Source organism: Lygodium microphyllum, chromosome 3 (assembly GCF_053477565.2).
Source record: "Lygodium microphyllum isolate KBCC chromosome 3, Lygodium_microphyllum_v1.1.10, whole genome shotgun sequence".
NCBI lineage: Eukaryota > Viridiplantae > Streptophyta > Polypodiopsida > Schizaeales > Lygodiaceae > Lygodium > Lygodium microphyllum.
Genome location: NC_141137.1, coordinates 97,823,918 through 97,843,176, shown reverse-complemented (window position 1 = coordinate 97,843,176; position 19,259 = coordinate 97,823,918). Strand labels below are relative to the sequence as shown.

Sequence of the window (19,259 nt, the reverse complement as noted above, 5' to 3'; positions counted from 1 at the left end):
ATAAGTAGTCTATTGGCTAATTTTGGAGAACAAACACTTCTCACCTCGATGTGCATTTAGGTATATGCATCTTATCTCAATGAAAAAATGTACATATACATGTGTAAAAATTTTGTAACTAAATGCATGAATACATAAGTCTATTAAAAATGCTTAGAGAAAAAACAACTCTTTGCCCCTCCTCCTTCTCTTGATAGATGTTTGTGTGTATACATGTATTTTGAAAAATTAAAATATACATATTAACATCCAAATAATATCAAGTGCATGAACATATGACTTTTACTTTGGTACTCTGATACAAGCATTCAACTTCAAAGGGATATCATGAATTCAAAGATAGGTTTCTTGCAACATATTGACTGAATTTATTAGAAGAGTAGGATCCATTACAAGTATAAGGCTTATTGCATCTTTCTAGGGTTTTTACTCATCTTCAAAGAGTATAATGAGTTCTAGGTCTTCATCATTATCTGATTTTTGGAGTATATTGAATGCTTAACTTATACAACTTTGCTTCATTACTACTTCCTCATCTTCTGATCCAATTGAGGGCAATCAACTTGGATATGTCCTAGCTCATTGCAATGGAAACTTCAATGAGTGGGACATCTTCTAAGGATGTGTCCTAACTCTCTGCACTTGTCGCATCTCTTCTCATAGCTCTTTGGATCGTTAGAGTCTTCCTAGAAGTACATTGAGAGATAGCTATCCTCAAGATATCAACCTCTATTTGAAGTGATCAAGGCTTTGGCTCTAAGGAGAGCTTCTTAAAGATCCTTGGGTCTCATAGATTCCAACTAAGTATCCACGGGAGCATTCAACCTTAGAAAAACTTGGCCACGTATTGGTTGATATCCATAGCTAGAGCATACTTTTGGAGGGCTACAAATCGGGAGTAATATGCTCCTAGACTCGACCCTAGCTGACAAAGCTTAAAGAACTTGTTCATATTCAAGGCCTGATAGGAAGGTAGAAGATACCTCCCATGCATAGCTTCTTTGATAAGTTCCCATGTGGTAGCAGCTTTCGAGACGCCAGTGTCTCTTCACCACTATTTTCACTAAATACGTGCTTCCCTCGTTAGTTTTAGCTTAGCCGAAATGGCCTAATTAGGGGTACTCATCCCTACAAAATTGAAATAGTCTTTGATAGACTCAATCCAAACTTTTGCATCAATTTCCATATATTTTCCTTTCCCATCAAATTTGTTAAATAATGGATTTGTTCTCTTGTATTTTGATAGGATCAATGATAGGTGAAACATCCTGGGGTTGACAATGCGCAAGAACTCATTTAATCTGTGTATGTAAAATTTTTCCATATGCTAACTCAATGTTAGGGGTAAATGCACCTATACCTACACTGCCCGTGTATTCACTACACTTAGAGTACCCGCACACTTGTACACTATAGGTGGTAGACTCGCACACCTGTACACTACAAGTGGGCAAGGACCCATCACTATCACCTCATTCTTTATACTTTCATTGACTAATGAATAAAGGGAAGGCCAGTCACACATTGTGATTGTTGGAGGTCCCACATCTCGAGTCTCTCTCTTTTCCTCTCTTGCTCCATCCTCCATAGCTCACACATATCTTGCTTCCACTTGCTCATGCTCCCACTTAAGCTTCTCCCTTCAACTAGTATTAGATCCTTTGATCAAGGAGCTTCCTTTGCTTGATTTCATCCCAGATTTGAAAGCTTTAGCACTTCATTCATGGCAGCCACCATTGATTCAAAAACTCGAGGTATGCATCAACTCTATTGAGCCTCCCTCTTCTTTAGACTTGTTCTAGCTTACCCAAGGCTTTCCAAAGGATTGATTGAGCACTAGTAAGTGCTTCAGTGTGGCCATTAATAGCAGTATCTTGATCACTGTGATTTAGATAGCTTGTATTTGTTTTTTGGGTAGAATCTTAGTCATTCATAGCAGCACTACTACCTTGCTTTGGCACTCAAGCAATCATTGGGAATTGCTTGTCTTCCTCCTCGGCATTGGTAATCACCATTGAGCATTGTTTTTGAGCACACGTGCTTCAAACATTCATTGTTTGAACAAGGCAACATGATGTAATAAAACAAGGATAGCCATTGAATCACTTTGAGAGCTTTATTCATGCCCATATGCTTATGCTTTCATACTAGGATCATTGGTGGATGTTTGGCCCCTGTCTTAAGATGCTCTTGGCTTGATTTGAACTACCATAGCTCTATTTATATAGGGTATTTCCCTATTGTAGTATAGTGGGCAACAAGTACTTTTCTAGGGATAGCTTATGCCTATTGCGATTTGATGTAATCCAAGTATACCGTTTGGATGTATTGATGCTTGATCTACTTGGATATGCTCTTGAGAGATTCTGAACTTCAACTTTCAGCTTGGTGACATTCATATTGGCAGTGGTGGCTACTTGACATTGTGCTCTTATAATTACGGGCTTGAGGATTTTCTACATATATTACTCCCGAATGTATGGTCTTGATGTATCTCAACTTCTGGATGCTTATTAGTATTTCATGTGTTGAGCTTGCACTTACTTAGTTGGCATTTAGATTTGTTCTATTGGGAGCTACCTATCACTTGGATATTTGCAAAGAGCTTTGGATTTACACAGTTGAGCTTCTTTCATTGAGGTAGTGGGACTCATTGAGATAGGTAAAGGTAAGGGTACTAGAAGATTAGAGTGCTTGGGTTTTTGTCTATAAAAGGAGGGAGTGTGGCCATACCCAATTTTCCATTCATATACTTGCAGACTCGATGTGGAGATAGGGAACTTGTGGAGTGTGTGAACTGGTGCTCAACCATTGTACTCTTGTCATAGTGGATTCCTATTCCCAATTATATCTTGTGCATTGTCTCTTTCTTCAATCTTGTGTCTTTCATTACTTTGCTATGTGTTTTGCTTTCTAACATGGAATCAGATATTTATGTTGGATGAGATATGCTTATGATTTCTGGCATTTCTTTTTGTGCATGATGTCATCTCTTGATTGCATGTTACCTGATGTAATTTCGTTTTGCTAACCTCACCCGACCCTTCCCGTTGATTACCATAGTTGTTGTTGCAATAGCTCTAACATATGATCTTGGATTTGGCTATTATGCTACAGATTATTGTTAGTGTGATCTGCTTGTTACTTGACACATGCATTTTGTCGCTAATCTGCTACATTCTGGACTGGTAGTGCTGGGTTGTCATGGATTGTGTTGTTTGATAATCGTACCATATATGGGGAGCATATGTCTAGTACACGTCGTTGACTTGTTGTCAATATCCATCAAGCCAAAGGTTGTTTTCGCATGTCTTCCATTTTGGTGGTGGCTATTAAGTTTTAGTGATCAATGGGACCCATACTATCAATGGCTATGCAACATTGCTGATGGCAACCGCTATGACTCATGACATCATTGGCTTGATGTGGTATGCCTCATCTTAATCATTGTGGTCCATAAGTTTGCATTTTTATTCACAAGGTTCCCAGTCAGTTAACATATTCATCTTGGAATATTTCCAACCCTTTGTTCACATGTGAAGTCCATTCCGATGGTTGTTTAAGTGCTCTTGTGTTGTAGATGTTCACATGCAGTGTACATCTTTTGTGTTTGTCTTGTATTTGTACTCATGATACTAGGCTTGTTGTTTTCAAAGGTTTGTGTGCAAGCATTCACATTTCCTTTGTTACTCTCTCCTGACAAGACAACTCCTTTATTTTTGTATACATAAAAGGAGGGAGTGTACCATAGTCATTGTCCATTCATGTACTTGTAGACTCTTGATGTGGAGAGAGGGAGCTTATGGAGTGTGTGAGTTGGTGCTCAGCCATGGTACTCTTGTCATAATGGATTCCTATTCTCGGTTACATGTTGTGTATTGTCTCTTTCTCCAATATTATGTCTTTCATTATTATATTACACATTTTGCTCTTCTGATATGTTAACCTCAACACAGGAAAAAGTGAAAAAAGTGTAAAAGTGCAAGTTGGTGTTGAGAGTGTAAGCAAGTCAACTCTCCTTATGTTGGAGGGGATAAGGGTAGCTGAGTGTTTTGTTGTGCCTTTGTTGATCGCGTCAGGCTCTGAAATGTCACGCTGCCAAACTACGTCATTTTCTGAGAACTCAGCAATGCTGCCCTGCTCGTCGCCCAATGTTTACTTTTGATGCACCATGCTAAAGCATCCTAAGCTAGGGGTTGAAGTCTCCAGAAGAAATTAGGAGCTAATATTGCCTCCTTTGCACACACCAGCTCCTCCAAGGTTAGGGGGTCAAGCTGTGGCTATGGAGGTCAAGATATAAGATGAAGAAGATGAAGGCTCATGTGCACTGAGTGATGAATGATGCTAAAGGAAGCTGAAGAGATCAGAGATGGCTCTGATACCTTGTGAAAAAATCAGAGTGAAGCAACATTGAGATGTGCACAAGAGGGAGAGAAGAGCTCAAAAGTACAAGAACAAGTCTTGCTTATTAATGTAATATCTATCCCATGCCTCCCCCATTAGAACCCCCCCTTTTTTAAATTTTAAAATTGGTTTAAATTTTTTTAACCTCTCTCTCTCTCTCCCCCTGCTGACAACATGGCGGGGAGGGAGAGAGAGAGAGGGAGTATGAGTGGGAGAGGGGGCATGCACCCCCCCAGATGTAGGGGTGGCAGCCGTCAAACGGCCGTCTTCCCCCTCGTGAACCACCCCCTCCCCACTATATAAGGGGAAGCCCCCCCTCCCCCTTGGACGTCATCTTCAGTGCCGCCCCCACTTGTTCCGTCTTCAGCGCCACGCCGCCCGGCTGCTGCCAGGAACACCGCCTCCCTCATCGCCATCATTTTCGTCTCCATCTCCATTCTCAGCACGATGTTGTCAAGGCCCCCTGTCAAGAAAACAAGAAATTTAAAAAACTTCTTAAGAAGCTTCCACAAAAAAAGCTTCTTGGGGGTGTTTCACCCGCGGACCGCGGAAGGACACAACTCGTTTGTGAAGGGAGTTTCTTTGCGGGAAGGAAGGACTGCCAACTTGCAAAGAATTTCAGCACACCCTCCACTTGCCTGACTTATTCCCAAGTCCCAATTGCGATGGCCCCAAAGCGCCACACAAGAGGAGCACACGTGAGAGTAAGAGGAGCACATCTAGGAGTCCCCACCCGAAGCGCAGGAATCAATAATACCCCTCCTGCGGATGTTCAGGTTTGCATTGGGTAATTTACGTTGGAAGGAATGAATTATGCATTTGTGCAATAAAAATCCCTTGTGACGACCGTAAATAGGTTAATTCATAGAAGGATGTTAATTAAAGAATAGATAGTTGCTATGGAGAGGAGTAAAAGAGTTATATTTTATTTAGAATTCACATAAGCAACTGCATTCTTATTCGCATGACTTGCATGGGAAAAGGAAGGATTATGTTTTTATAGCATTATAAATTTACGTAGCATAACTTGCACGCATAAGTAAATGTATGAAAAGAAAAAAAAGGGTTATATTTTATTTGATGAAAATCATATAGGATGCAATACGCATGAAATGATGGTTACGTTCGATATGAAAAGATAGATTAAGTTAAATTAAAATTTTGTTTAGTATTTCTCTTGCAAAGTTAATCCAACATTCTCGTACTTAGATCGTTCTATGAGAAGGGTACTAGGTCTTAGGACACGAACACTAGTAATATCGACAAACAAAGGATGTTAAGCAACCAAACGAGTTGCTTGCAAACTGTCATTACGACCTTGGACTACGGAACTAGGACGTTTCCCTAGTCCAAGATAAATCGATAGGTTAAACTCTAGGTTGGATTATCGATCAAGGCCTACGCCTTGGTCATTTGGAGAGGATAATTTCAGACAATCATCGGATTGTCTGATTGGACAATCTTACTAGGGACAAGTGGTCCATAAGGGAAAGGGATGTGATCTTAGGGATCGAAGGACCAAACGATAAAATCTCACAAGAAATCCTAGAGCCAAATCAATCCTCAACCTAGTGGGACTAGGGTTTTGGATTGGGGTCAATGGGACTCCCAAACCCTATACCTTGATCAAAGGTATTCTTGGTCAAAGAATGCCATATGACAGGAGATGTAATTCCTCAAGATAGGTACTGCTACCTATCTCGTGCAACAAGTCTGCAAGGTCATATGCCATTGCAACTAAATCATAAGATGACACTACTACATCCTAGGCCAAGGAAGGCGAGTTCTAATTACGAGTTAGATTCATTAAGAAGTCGAGTAGTCACCCTACTACAACCCTCTCTCTTGGGGACCGATTTCTCAAACTTAGGGAAATTGTGAATTGCCAAGAAGCAAATTGACCAACCAAGGACGACGAGATTGTCCAAGATCTATTTGATTATAGTACAATGAGACCTAAGGTAATGATAAGTGGGGTCGGTAGGGTATAAACCCTAACCCAAAGAAAAAGGGTAAACAAGTAACCTAGCTTGCCAAGCCCTAGGAATCTCGCTAAGTCGTGAACGATCCAGGATCGAATGCTGGGAGTATTTGGGAAGAAGGAATCACACCTTAGCAGTTAGTCGTATGAACGACCATAGAAATGATCATGATTGTACACTTAGGTACATTGTTAAACTTCTTTTCTCAAGGAACTAATTCAAGGCCAAACACTCAATGCTTCAGGTTAATAGCCTGGAGGGAGAAGCAGGTTCGGTTACCTCCAACGGCCTGCATGGCCCTATCCAAGAAGGTTGATAGCCACGCCGGGTACATGGACTGAACCCACCGCGAGAGGTCTCTCCGTGGGTGCTACTTGGAGTGGGAGGACGCTTGGGTGCCAGAGGAGGCTCTAGCTGTAAATTCCTTGCCTCCGGATCCCGCACAAGAGGCCGACGTGACTCGAGATGGGATCTCGAGGCCGTGTACTAGTCTACAGGCGAAACTTAGAGCAACAATCCTGTTAATTGCTGGGATAGCCTTCGGGCATGATACTTGATGTATTCCAAGACTATGATAAATAAAGGTCAAATATTTAAAAAAGGAACTTAATTGACATTGTTTCTTTTTATGTCAATGCCTAAGTTATGTGAAGGAACCTGTGTTTAAATTGATTAATTAAGGAAGCTGCCTTTGCATGTCAAACATAATGTGGTAGGTAATTAGACAACTAAGCAACCCGAGGAAAGTGCGGTGGACGTGACTTGGGTCCGTCCTACGGAATGGCGGTCCTAGTTAGCTGGGAACTTTTCTCAAAAGACGTGATAACGAGACTGTGAAGACCTAGACTCAATAGAGTAAGAATCCCGATTTATGCTGTTTTAGGGAAGCAGAATGGGACTATGCCTTATGGGCAAAAAGGTTGAGCTTCACATCTCTCTCATTTCCCATTCTCCATGAACCAAGTGTAGCATAAATCCGCTTCGACTCTGTTGTTCCAACGCAAAGGGGTTCATCTGGAGCTCGACGCTAGCTACTTCCTAGAGACTTGGCTGATAGGAAAGAAACCCTAACTTCAGGTCGGTCCTAAGTGGGAATGGCCGAATACTTCTGCTTCGGGGCAAACTCGGAAAGACCTAGATCGCAAACCCTGTGACATTCCTTGCGAGTGCCAGGTGGCACTTTCTAGACTCCCCTCCCGATAGGCTACTAAGATGTGTCCCACAAGTGGACAAGCGGACACGTTACAGTTGGTATCAAAGCGAACCAACAAGATCTAAAGATTATAAGGGAACTTAATGGAGAAAAATAAATGGAATAAGGGGATAAACTGAGGAGGGTGAGTGGAATAGAGCAGTGTTTTCTATTGAAAACATTTCTTTACTCACTTATGGATGCTGGGTTACAGAGTCAGGAAGCATGGAGCAAGTTCTTGGTGTTCCAAGTCATGTTCATGACTGCAATGCATGCTTCGAATTATCATCAAAGGCTTGGCATGATGAATATTCTCGACCGCATCTATAATCCTTCGCCCCTCTATGAGGAGCGGAGATGGATGGGAAACTCAGGAATATATACTACATAGCAGCCCACCGACTCGTGTACCTTCAGACCAACTTGAAGAGAATCAAGTGGATGGAGGATTTAAAGATCGTGAAGCTGTTCATCTTTGTCGAAGCTCGCGTAAACTCAACTTTGCATGTTAGCGGTCAACAAATCAAGCAGAACAAGTATGTTCATGAAGAAGTGACCCAGGTGATCTCTGCTGACATAATCAAAGTGTTAGGGCGCTATGAGAAGAACGGGTATCAAAGGAAGGGATACCCCAAGCTTCCTATAACTTATCGTTTCCTGAAAATCCATGACCCCACTCCATATTATTATTCCGTCCCTGTAACCGATTGTAACACAATCCTATTTTCCCCAAACTGATGTATCAATTAGTCTGTCCTACTTATCCAAATAAATGTACTCAAAGGGTTACACCCTCATGAATAAATAAGACTTTTTACAATTGTCTATCTTGATCATAAATATTAACTAAGGTGTTAAGTGATTAAATCACTTAGCTAAAAATCTGTGCTAGTCATATTAACGTAATATAAGAACGTATGATAAGATATTAACGTAATATAAGAACGTATGATAAGATATTAACGTAAAGAATCTTATTGTTCAGACGCAACCCCAAGTGCAGGTTCCAAATCCAACTCCTGCACTAAGTCCAGCTGCGGCTCAAGAGAATAAATTCCTTCTCAAACAAATTAAGCCACCCGAGTTTGATGTCAAGGAAAGGACTGTTCAAGCCAACACCGAGATCTGGATTGAGTCCATGGAGGACTATTTTGAGGCAGCAGGAACTGCACCTGCTAACCAAGCCATGTTCGCCAAACTTAAGCTAACAAGCAAAGCAAGACTTTGGTAAAAATAGTGGTGCAGAGACCAAGCGATCTCAGAGGGGACATTCACTTAGGATAAGCTTAAGAAAGCTGTGCGAGGGAGGTTTCTGCCACCTACCTACCGCACACAAAAGATGAATGAATTCTATGACTTGAAGCAGCTAGGATTATCCCTTGAAGCATATTATTCGAAGTTTGTTCACTCCTAAAGTATGCACCTTCAATGGATATGACACAGCAGGTGTCAGAATTCTGTATTGAGTTGAATCCACCCATAAACACTCGATTGGAATCAATGCGCCCAACGGACCTACAAGATGCACTCATTCGAGCTGCTCCAATAATACAGGAGGTGCAGACCAAACCAAGGAACAACAGGATTTGGCCTTACAAAGATCAGAATAAGGGTATGTCTAAGGCTCAGACTAAGAGAGCACAAGGTCAGAATCAAGGCGAAAGAAAGAAAGCTAGGGTCAATGCTATCAACAACTTTGTTCCAACACAAAGTAATGCTCGCAACCCACGTTGCTTCCATTGCAATGAGCCCTCCCAAGCTTGGCAGAGGGCATCACCAGGGGCAATTCCAAGGTCAAAATAGAGCTTCTCATGGCCAAGGAACCACCGTTATGGCTAGAGGGAGAACCTCCAATGTTTCCACCAAAGAGCTGGACAATGAAGAAGATCTATCCATGGATACTGACATTGAGAGGGCAACGGTTCACTCCACTCTTCACAAGAAGAGTCCAAATCGCCAATTCTCGGTGATTCAAACTCCATCAGAATATCAAGGTAAAAGCTTCAAAACCTTGATTGACTGTGGTAGTACACATTCCTTCATTTCACCAATCTATGCAAAAAGATTAGGGATAGCCACAATAGATGCACCTACTTTACTTGTGGAATGAGAAAATGGTCGTGAGGTCACTTGTACTAGGCAAACTACTAAGGTGAAATTCCTACTGGGTGGGAAGCCATCTTCTATGAGATTCAGGGTAATGAACCTGGGTGTCCATGAATGTTTACTCGGAATGGATTGGCTAATACCCAATGATGCCCACATCCACTGTGGGAAGGGCCAAGTCTCCTTCTGCAATTTTGAAGGGGAACTAGTCGTGACTCAAGGTGAGGCTAGTAAGCCAAAAATACAATTGGCAAAAGCAACACGGATAATAAAAGGTGTTCAAAAGGGTCTTCATGTCTATCTCATTAAACTGAATAAGCTAGATCAGAATCAAGAATCTGGAGAAGAACCTTCATGGTTAAAGGAATACGCATACGTATTCCCTAAAGATTTGACAGAACTTCCTCCCCAAAGGGAAGTCGACCACGAAATCAAACTTGTGCCAGGAGCTACACCAGTCGCAAAGAGACCATATAAAATGTCCATCCCGAAAGCTATCGAACTGAAAGAGCAACTCAAGCAACTGTTAGACCAAGGCTACATCTGTCCTAGTAGTTCACCATGGGGAGCTCCAGTGTTGTTCCAAAAGAAGAAAGATGGAACGTTTCGCATATGCATTAACTACAGAGGGTTGAATCAAGCAGCCATCAAAAATAAATATCCCATTCCAAAAATAGATTAATTACTTGACCGTCTTCAAGGGGCGAAGATCTTCTCAAAGATAGATCTCAGATCTGGATATTATCAGATAAGAATCAAAGAAGAAGATATCCCGAAGACTGCATTCAGTACAAGGTATGGACACTTCGAATTATTAGTGATGTCATTCGGGCTGACGAATGCTCCTGCTACCTTCAACAGGTTAATGCAGGATATCTTTAGGCCCTATCTTGATGACTTTGTTCTCGTCTTTTTTTATGATACCCTAGTCTACTCAAAACAAGGAAAGGACCATGAACCCCAGCTTCACATTGTTTAGCACACAAGCTTTATGCCAAGAAGAAGAAGTGTGCATTTTTCAAGCGACAGATTGAATATCTGGGATTCATTATATCAGCAGAAGGAATTTCAGTAGATCCAGCTAAGGTTAGAGACGTTCTGGAATGGGCAACACCAACTTCTGTTAAAGAAATACATAGTTTTCTTGGGTTGACAGGGTGGTATAGAATTTTCATCAAAGATTATGCTTTGATTGCAGCACCTCTGAGACTGATCTACTAAAGAAGCAAGTAGCAATTGTATGGTCACCTGCTGAGCAGACCAGCTTTGACAAACTAAAGCAAAGCTTAGTATCAGCACCCATCCTAAAACTTCTTGATCTTAGTCAGGAGTTTGAAGTGGTAACTGATGCTAGCGTACTTGCTTTAGGAGGTGTACTTATGCAAGAAGGTCATCCCGTAGCATATTCTTCAAGAAAATTAAAGAGCCATGAAAGGAATTATGCTACCCACGACCTGGAGCTGTTGGCTGTCATCCATACTCTCAAACTTTGGAGACATTACTTGCTATGTAACAAATTTTCCTTAGTAACGGACCACAAGAGTCTTAAATGGATTTTCACCCAGAATGAGCTCAATATGAGGCAATGTCGATGGATCAAAGTGCTGGAAGAATATGATTTTGAAATCAAATATAGTCCTAGAAAAGAAAATGTAGTTGCCGATGCACTCAGTCGCAAGGCATTTCTAAATTCTCTCATTTTGCAAGATCCATCAACAACAAGGTCTCTAGCCACAAAGGTATCAATGCCAAACAACCCGATTCTTGAGCTAGCAAAAGAAGGGGCATATCATGACCCAATCTATCAGAAAATGCTAAGGGAGATCCCCATCAAGGATCAAGACCCGAAGCTAAAGACGAAGTATCAAGAATTCTCCATTTGTAGTGGACTTGTCTACTTTAGGATAAGATTATGTATCCCTGCAAGCCAAACTCTCAAGCGGAAGATACTTTGGGAAGCCCATGACTCCCCTTTCTCAGGACATCCTAGTTATGCCAAGACCCTTAACACGGTCAAGAAGAACTATTTTTGGGAAAGGCTTAAGGGAGACGTACTCAAATATGTCACAGAATGTTTGTCTTGTCAACGCATTAAGACAGAACGTATTAAAATGCCTGGGAAATTGCAACCACTTGACATTCCACAAATGAAATGGGAGTTCATTAGTATAGACTTTATTGTTGGCTTACCCCAAGTTCAGGGAGGATATAACTCTATTTTGGTTGTAGTAGATATGCTCACCAAGGTCGCACATCTCATCCCTGTCAAGACGAACTATAAAGCTTCAAACATCGCAAGATTATTCATCAAGGAAATATTCAAACTTCATGGGTTACCCAAAAGAATCATTAGTGATCGTGACTCTCTTTTCACATCACACTTCTGGAGGGCTATCTTTGAGGCTATTGGAACTCAACTCTGTTTCAGCACAGCTTACCATCCCCAAACTGATGGTCAAACAGAATGAGTCAATCAAGTCATTGAAGATATGCTTAGGGCATACTGCTGTCGCGAACCCAAAAAGTGGATTCAATACTTACCACTGGTTGAGTTTGCTTACAATGCTTCTTACCAGTAGAGTATTCAAATGACCCCTTTTCAAGCATTGTATGGGCATGATTGTCATACCCATTTGAACTTCTCGGATCCAACTTTGAGGGTAGAAGCTTCAAGACAGATGTTGGAAGACATGGATGATCAAATCAAATCAATAAGACAAGACATTCAAGCTGCCAAGGATAGACAGAAGGCCTACGCTGACTTGAAACGGCAAGACAGATCCTTCGTCGAAGGTGATATGGTCTTCATCCGTGTACGCCCTAAAAAGAGTTCACTGTCCTTGGGAGAGTACAAGAAGCTACGTCCGAGATATTGTGGACCTTATAAGATCATCAAGTGCCTAGGGCCTAATGCTTACAGACTACAGCTGCCTGCAACTCTAAAGATTCATAATGTATTCCACGTTAGCCTATTGAAAAAGTATCTACCTAATCTGAATCATGTACTTGATGATCAGCAAATTGTAATGCCTAGCCAAGGAGTCCTTGAGCTACGGCCTGAAAGAATCCTAGATGTTAGGGAGAGGCATTTGAGATCAAGGACCTTGAGAGAATACCTCATCCAGTGGAAAGATTATCCCGAAGCGGATGCCACCTGGATGGATGAAAATACTCTCAATCAACAATACCCCCAACTCTTCTCGAGATGAGGACATCTCGAGGTTAAGAGTGGACTAGTGATAGTTATAGAAATTAATTATCTATTTAGAAATCCTATAGGTCCTCTCGTTGAGTTATTGACACAATATATTTCTTTAAGGAATTTTGCTTACGTTGAATAAGTGAGCCCAAACGGAAAATTCATGCCTTGCTTAATATGTTATAAGAAATGTACTCAACACTTCTTTATGGGGAGGAGAATCCTCATTAGAATGTAAGGTTACCTTAGGATAAGGTCTACCTTGGCTATGTGAAGCTATGAATTACATGTTGGGGTGATTGGCATTGCATCATTTGATTCACATTTGAAAGGACTGTTTGTGTTTATTAGAATCTAGATTTTTTATTGAAATTATTGTCAAACAAAATAAAAAGAAGGATCGCGCTAGGCGATCCCCAAGCTAACGGTGAGACCCTACTCCAAAGGGGTCATGATTATCGCTACGAGAGGCTTGGATCGGCTCCGTAGGCGAAAGGTCTGTCAGTAGAGATAGTCTCGGACAGTAGGAATTGTAAGTGCCAAAGGGGACTCTGACTGTAAATCCTGCATTTTTCTAAGAATCTGATGAGCCCCTTTGTGACCTAGGATGGGATCCTGGAACCCTAAATACTACTTATGAGGGTGAAATCTTGGTGGACGGAATATCCTTATGAAATTCTGTGTATCTTCCGTAGGGACTGAATAATGGAAATTGTAATAAACTTCCAATATAATAAAGAAGTTTGCTTACTATTCGAATTGTATGCGTGTTGGTGAGATAAATTATGTGAAAGAACCTGTGACTTAATGGACTAATTAAGGAAGCTAGTTGTATATATTCCAATAAATGTGTGTAGGTAATTAAAAAACTAAAGATGACCCATCATCAGAGGAAAGCAGGTGGGCGTAACCCCCGACGTGTCCGTCCAATGGTGAGTGGTCCTGGTTAGCTGGGAGCTTTTCTGAATCGGCAATAGAAATAGGAAGACGGTAAGTTGACCAACTAGTCATTAGGTAGAACCGACTTGCATTGTTTTATGGGGGCCGAAATGGGATTTTACCTTATGGGCAGGAGGGTTAACGTACCGCACTCCCCTCGATCTCCCATTCTCTTTGAACCAAGTGCAATGGCAAATCTGCTTCAGATCGAGTAATCCTCTAAAAGTGAGACTCGAAATTACTGACGTTAGCTGGCTGCTAGGAGACCCATCTGATTTTAAGAACCCCAAATCTTCAAGTCGATCCTAGTGGGTTCGACCGGAACTCTCCGGTTGCGAAGTAGACTCCGTAAGGCCTAAGTGACAAACCCCATGATGTTCCAAGGGAGCACCGGGTGACATCATTTATGAAAAACCTACTGATGGACTACTAAAAGGTGTGCCGTGGATTGAGACTACACGTAGTCACAATGATAGAAAGTACTACTACTAAAGGAATGTGTTTCGTGCTCTTCCACCATTACCACATTATAGTTCCCTCGAGCCACCCACTTTCAAACCAAGTTGGCTTGATCTAGCTGGCTATACGTCTTAACATTGAATGAAGCTAGCTTAAGGTTTTCTTGCATGCGTGCTTTAGTTCTAGAATCACCTCTTTCGAACCCTTCATCTCCCTTTTCCACAGCCTCCTACCCCCTTCATCTTCCTTTTCCATAGCTTCGATCTTTTTTGATCCACTTGGTCAATAGGGACTACATTGATATTAGTGAATCGATTTGCCTTCCTCTGTTGCTTCTAGGGATGAAAACCTTACTCCAAGAATTTTTTATACCTAACCCAGTTCTCTCAAGAAGTTCCCTCTAATACTACTAGGGATGGAAGCCTTGCTCCAACAATTTTTTATACCTAACCCAATGCTCTCAAGAAGTTCATTGCTTTGACCTTCTTATTTGTTTGCCCTTTTGTTGTCATTCAAGCATTCTCTTCTCGACCTAGTCAAATTTTTTGCCTTACAAGCTTTGATCACTTCAAAACAAGGCAGCCAACCAGTTTGTGCTGCGTTTTTCTCTTGTTGCTTCTTCAAGGGCACTCCTTGTGTATGTGATGTGCCCCCAACCACCAAAATTAACACCCACCTACAAACTTACTCCTTGTGTATGTGCCCCCAACAGCCAAAATTAACACCCACCTACAATCTTGCTCTATGTGAACTTAAAGCTAACAGCGTTAAGACACTATCAGACTTTATCATCCAATGTTGACCCTCTTGCAACACACTACCACAAAACTTACATCCAATGTTGACCTTTTCAAAAGGTCCCTCCAACTTCTTCATGCACTTAATGTAGCTTTCCAATAAATCAACAGCCAATTGCAAGTCTGGTCCCAACCTAATTTGGCCTCTCCTCTTATTAATGTGGCTTGGCAATAAATCAACCACCTACTATTGAGTTGGGAGTACTTTCAACCTGAGTTTTAGCTTCTTCTCTTTAGCATCGATCAAGGACGTCCTCCCACATGCACAGCAGTCTTTGCTTTCACTCGCATCAATTACATCGTACTCCCTCTTTCATTTGTACAAACTCTTCAGGATGCTTCAGTTCTCATGACAACATTAGAAACCTAAATTCTCTATTTTTATGTTTTCAGGCTTGAAATAACAAGTATAGACTAAGTGCTGCTCCTACTCGACCTCAGTTTACAATCATTTGAAAAACATAACCTTTACAATACAAACATGTCACCATTCTCAGCCGCAAAAACAAGCACTTCTCATCTGCTAATAGATGATCAATAAATAATTTTGTGCGTAGGGTGCGATAGATGACTTGCATTGGTAAAACTAGAGACTTCTTGAATGCGTTTGTATATTATAAATGGGTGACTAATCACAAGCTCTATACAAGAATCAAGGCACAAAAATCTGTAGACAATCAGTCGATCACCGACAGAGAGGTCATGTGTACAACGAAATCAGATCCTTGTCAGCTAATCTTAAGGCAGGAACCATGTACAACACTGCCATGAGTACAACTCTACTGAACATACCACACGGCAGACCTGCAAAAGATTTTTAAGGAAACAGAACTCGATCCATCCCACTTGAGAAGGGTCACACGGAGCAGCAGAACTTCATATTTGTGGTAAGGGGGAAATTTTAGCTTTTCCTTGAAACTCATTCTACTGGTATACAGCTGTACTTTGATATGCCCATTGTTGGGGCTCTGATGCAAAAATCAATTATTGGACAGTTGCTTTCCTGATAAATACCAGATCCGTCTTACAGAACCAAAAACACGAGACATCATTCCCTCAGAGGTGAACCTCGACAGCAGGGTGCATCATTGAATAAAGCAGCACGTCCTGTAAATATACCACCCATTTCAGTAGTAGTCCGAACAGGACAAATGCAACACTGCAGAATTAGGCAGAGACCTTCCGAACTCACTTGACGAGATCACTAACCCAATCCAGGTCCGGTGCTTGCTGTTCTATGTTCTCCCTGTGAACTTCATTGAAAACTTTAGCTCTTAAAGGAGAGCCTTTCCCAGAGCCATGGACTCTCCACTGATCAACTTGCTGCCCACCGGAGAATACATTATCCGAACTTGGTAACTGTTGAAACTGTGAGAGTTGCAAACCCTGGAAAGATGTTGAGAGATTATCCAATGAATGTGCATAGCTTGATCCTTCCCCACACGTGTTTGAAGCATTTTGCATACAGTTACTTGAAATTGTCTTGCCTTTCTCCGGCATAGACCCATTACTTGGAGATCCCAAAGGGGAAAATGGTGGTGAACATAGATGTTGGAGAGTGGATGTGGGCGAGGAGTAACTTGTATCATCCATATCATAATTGCATTTCCCCTTTATCCCCAACAAGCCCGAAGATGAAAGTGTATCCAGATAGTATGGCCTATGACATACTCCACTCAAATCAGCACCTTCACTCAAGAATTGGGGAGATTCCCATGGAGGTGTATCATTATGCTGTTGGAAAGAGACGAGGTTTTCCAACATAGCCCTGTGCATAGAAGATTTAACAGCACGTGCAGACTGCCGCATTGTGTTACCTTGTGAGGAAGAGCTAACAACGGTTGAACGAGGGTCATCAGAAAAGTCACGATTAGAATCTGGGATATGTCTGAGCTGATCGGGGGTATGTGCAAAGAAGCACACCCTGCGTTTACAGTTCACACCATCCCTGCATGGCTGTGTTCTATACCTTGCTGGGTGGAGCCAGCATTCAAAAACACCATGGGCAAATTCACAATTATCCCCTTTCTTGCAAGCTCCTTTTCTGAAATCAGGACAAGGGGAGCCGCAGTACTGAACCCTCCTGGGATCCCTTCTTCTAGCTTTCTCACCTGGATGAGCAAATGGGCACTCTGTCCAATCATGGCTTCTACCCCGCATGCATCTCTTCACCTTGAAATCGTACATCCGAAACTCATCCCCAAGATGATCCATTGCCAACCAGGAATGGGCTACTTGATCATCGTACCCATTCAGAAACACGAGATTCTGCAACGCTGTCAGAGACTCCACACTAGCTTGGTTTTGCAAGGCAGCCATTTTGGCTGGTGATATCAGAGAATCATTCAGCTCACCTCTACTCCAAAAGTTAGGCGCTTGCTTCACAGAAAGCTCGTCAATGTCGATGCTTGGGTTGACTCGGTCCATCATGGGGCTGCTGCATTGACGGCAGGCACCAGCGACATCGTTTCCTACATTAACCGAGAAGGAACTGCCACCACTGGTTGGGCTGGGCTGATGACCTGAGCCAAGCTTGCGGTACTGAGTATCGTCGAAGAGACTATCATGGGGGCTGGGGGAGTAGTGAATGGTAGCAGGAGAATACGGGCCGTCAAGATTCGACATGGGGGAAGAAACAGGGATGAAGCTAAGGTCGATGAGGGGAGGGGAGCAAGGGAATGGAGGAACATTGGGCTCCAGGTCTCGGGAGAGGGGAAAATGGTGGGGATAGGGGAGGCAGGGTTGATCGTAGAGGAGGGCAGGCATGGCGGCAGGGAAAAGTCCCTTGAGAAAGACTCAGACACAGAGACACAGCGAGAGAGAGGATCCGAATAGCAAGCCAGATGAGCGCGAGCCTCGGTTACTAAACACAGAGAAGCAGAGAGTCGGTCGACACATTTACACTTGCCATGCAGTGCACCTCAAGGAAGACCCCTTCTCGAACCGAAGGACCTGTCCGCGCCTTCCCCTCATGTAAATAGCCCTCTCCGCAGCGACTCCTTCACACCCGACCACGGTCTTTCTTTCCCATCCCTAAAGTCCTTAACCATTATTTTTTATTTCCCTATTGTTATTAAATTGGCAATTAAACAATTAAGTACATATCATAAACTCGTCCCATAAAACGACACTTCAGAGATCTTGACGCCTCGCTTCCCGTCCAGGCATGTCGTCCGACGTGGCCCACCGCCCGCAACTTGACAACGATGCCCACAAGTTGACAAGTGGCAGCCCGTATCTAAACCTGGTGGTCCCCGCCTCCCTCTTTCCTACGTGGCGCTCCTGACAGCCGCTCGGCGTCCGCCACATCGCCCAACCACCCTGCGGGCGTGTGGTACGCACGGGCGGGCGTCTGTCGTTTTGGGTGCCTTGCCTTTTCAGCGAAAATCCGACAGCTTTATATCGGGAATGGATTTTCAGGGGCTTTAAAAATTTTCAGCGGCAAAAATATCCCTTATCCCTTCCACGTCAGATGGCCCGTGATCCAGCGCATTTAATAGCATGATTGATATCCCTTTTGAAATCCGCAGCCGGCCCCTTTTTTTGTTGATATAAGTTACGAATGTGGCCCCCACACACCTCTTTGTCTTGGCCCCTTGTAAAAGGAGTCGCCAAGTAGCCAGGTCGCTCGTGACGTGCCCACTTGCAACGCGGCCACGTGGCCCCATTTAGGGCTGGATCAGCAAGGGTATCTTTCAACCGCCCACAAGAAATGTTTTCCCCATCGCCCTCGAAACCAGATTACAAAATCATAAGTACATATTTTCGCGAGTGGTTCCTGGTTTCCCGAGTGGTTTTGTTTTGCCGGGAATCCCATGTGTTCACATTACAAGCGTTCTAACTTCTCTCTATGTAGAATTTTTAAAAAAGGGGGGAAAAAAAGGTTACCAAAAAAAAAACTAAGGTTAAGAGTCCAGTCACGCACAAGTCCCGTTACTTAAGCTTGGAGGGGTTTTGCCATCAAACATTGCGATTACACACAAGTCGAGACTTGTGTAGATGTTATAATACAACACCGAATAAGATGACGGCACCATAGTCGATGATTTTAAAAAAGTAGACAAGTAAATAAACGTTTAGACAGAGAGAGAGAGAGAGAAAAAGAAATATTAATATATATAAAAGGCCAATGTGGCCTATGAGACAGGACCAAAATACATAAATGTCCAATCATGAAAGTG

The 19,259-nt window shown here is 42.4% G+C and overlaps 1 protein-coding gene across 1 annotated transcript; it reads right to left on the bottom strand.

The window, feature by feature from the left end:
• Window positions 1-15,672: 15,672 nt before the first annotated feature.
• LOC148038650 (uncharacterized) lies at window positions 15,673-18,081 on the bottom strand. Its single transcript, XM_087674022.1, has 2 exons — window positions 16,271-18,081; window positions 15,673-16,185 (listed from the first exon to the last, which is right to left on the bottom strand). The coding sequence occupies exons 1-2, from the start codon at window positions 17,842-17,844 to the stop codon at window positions 16,164-16,166; spliced, it is 1,596 nt and encodes a 531-aa protein (XP_087530148.1). The 5' UTR covers window positions 17,845-18,081; the 3' UTR covers window positions 15,673-16,163.
• Between the last annotated feature and the right edge of the window lie 1,178 nt (window positions 18,082-19,259).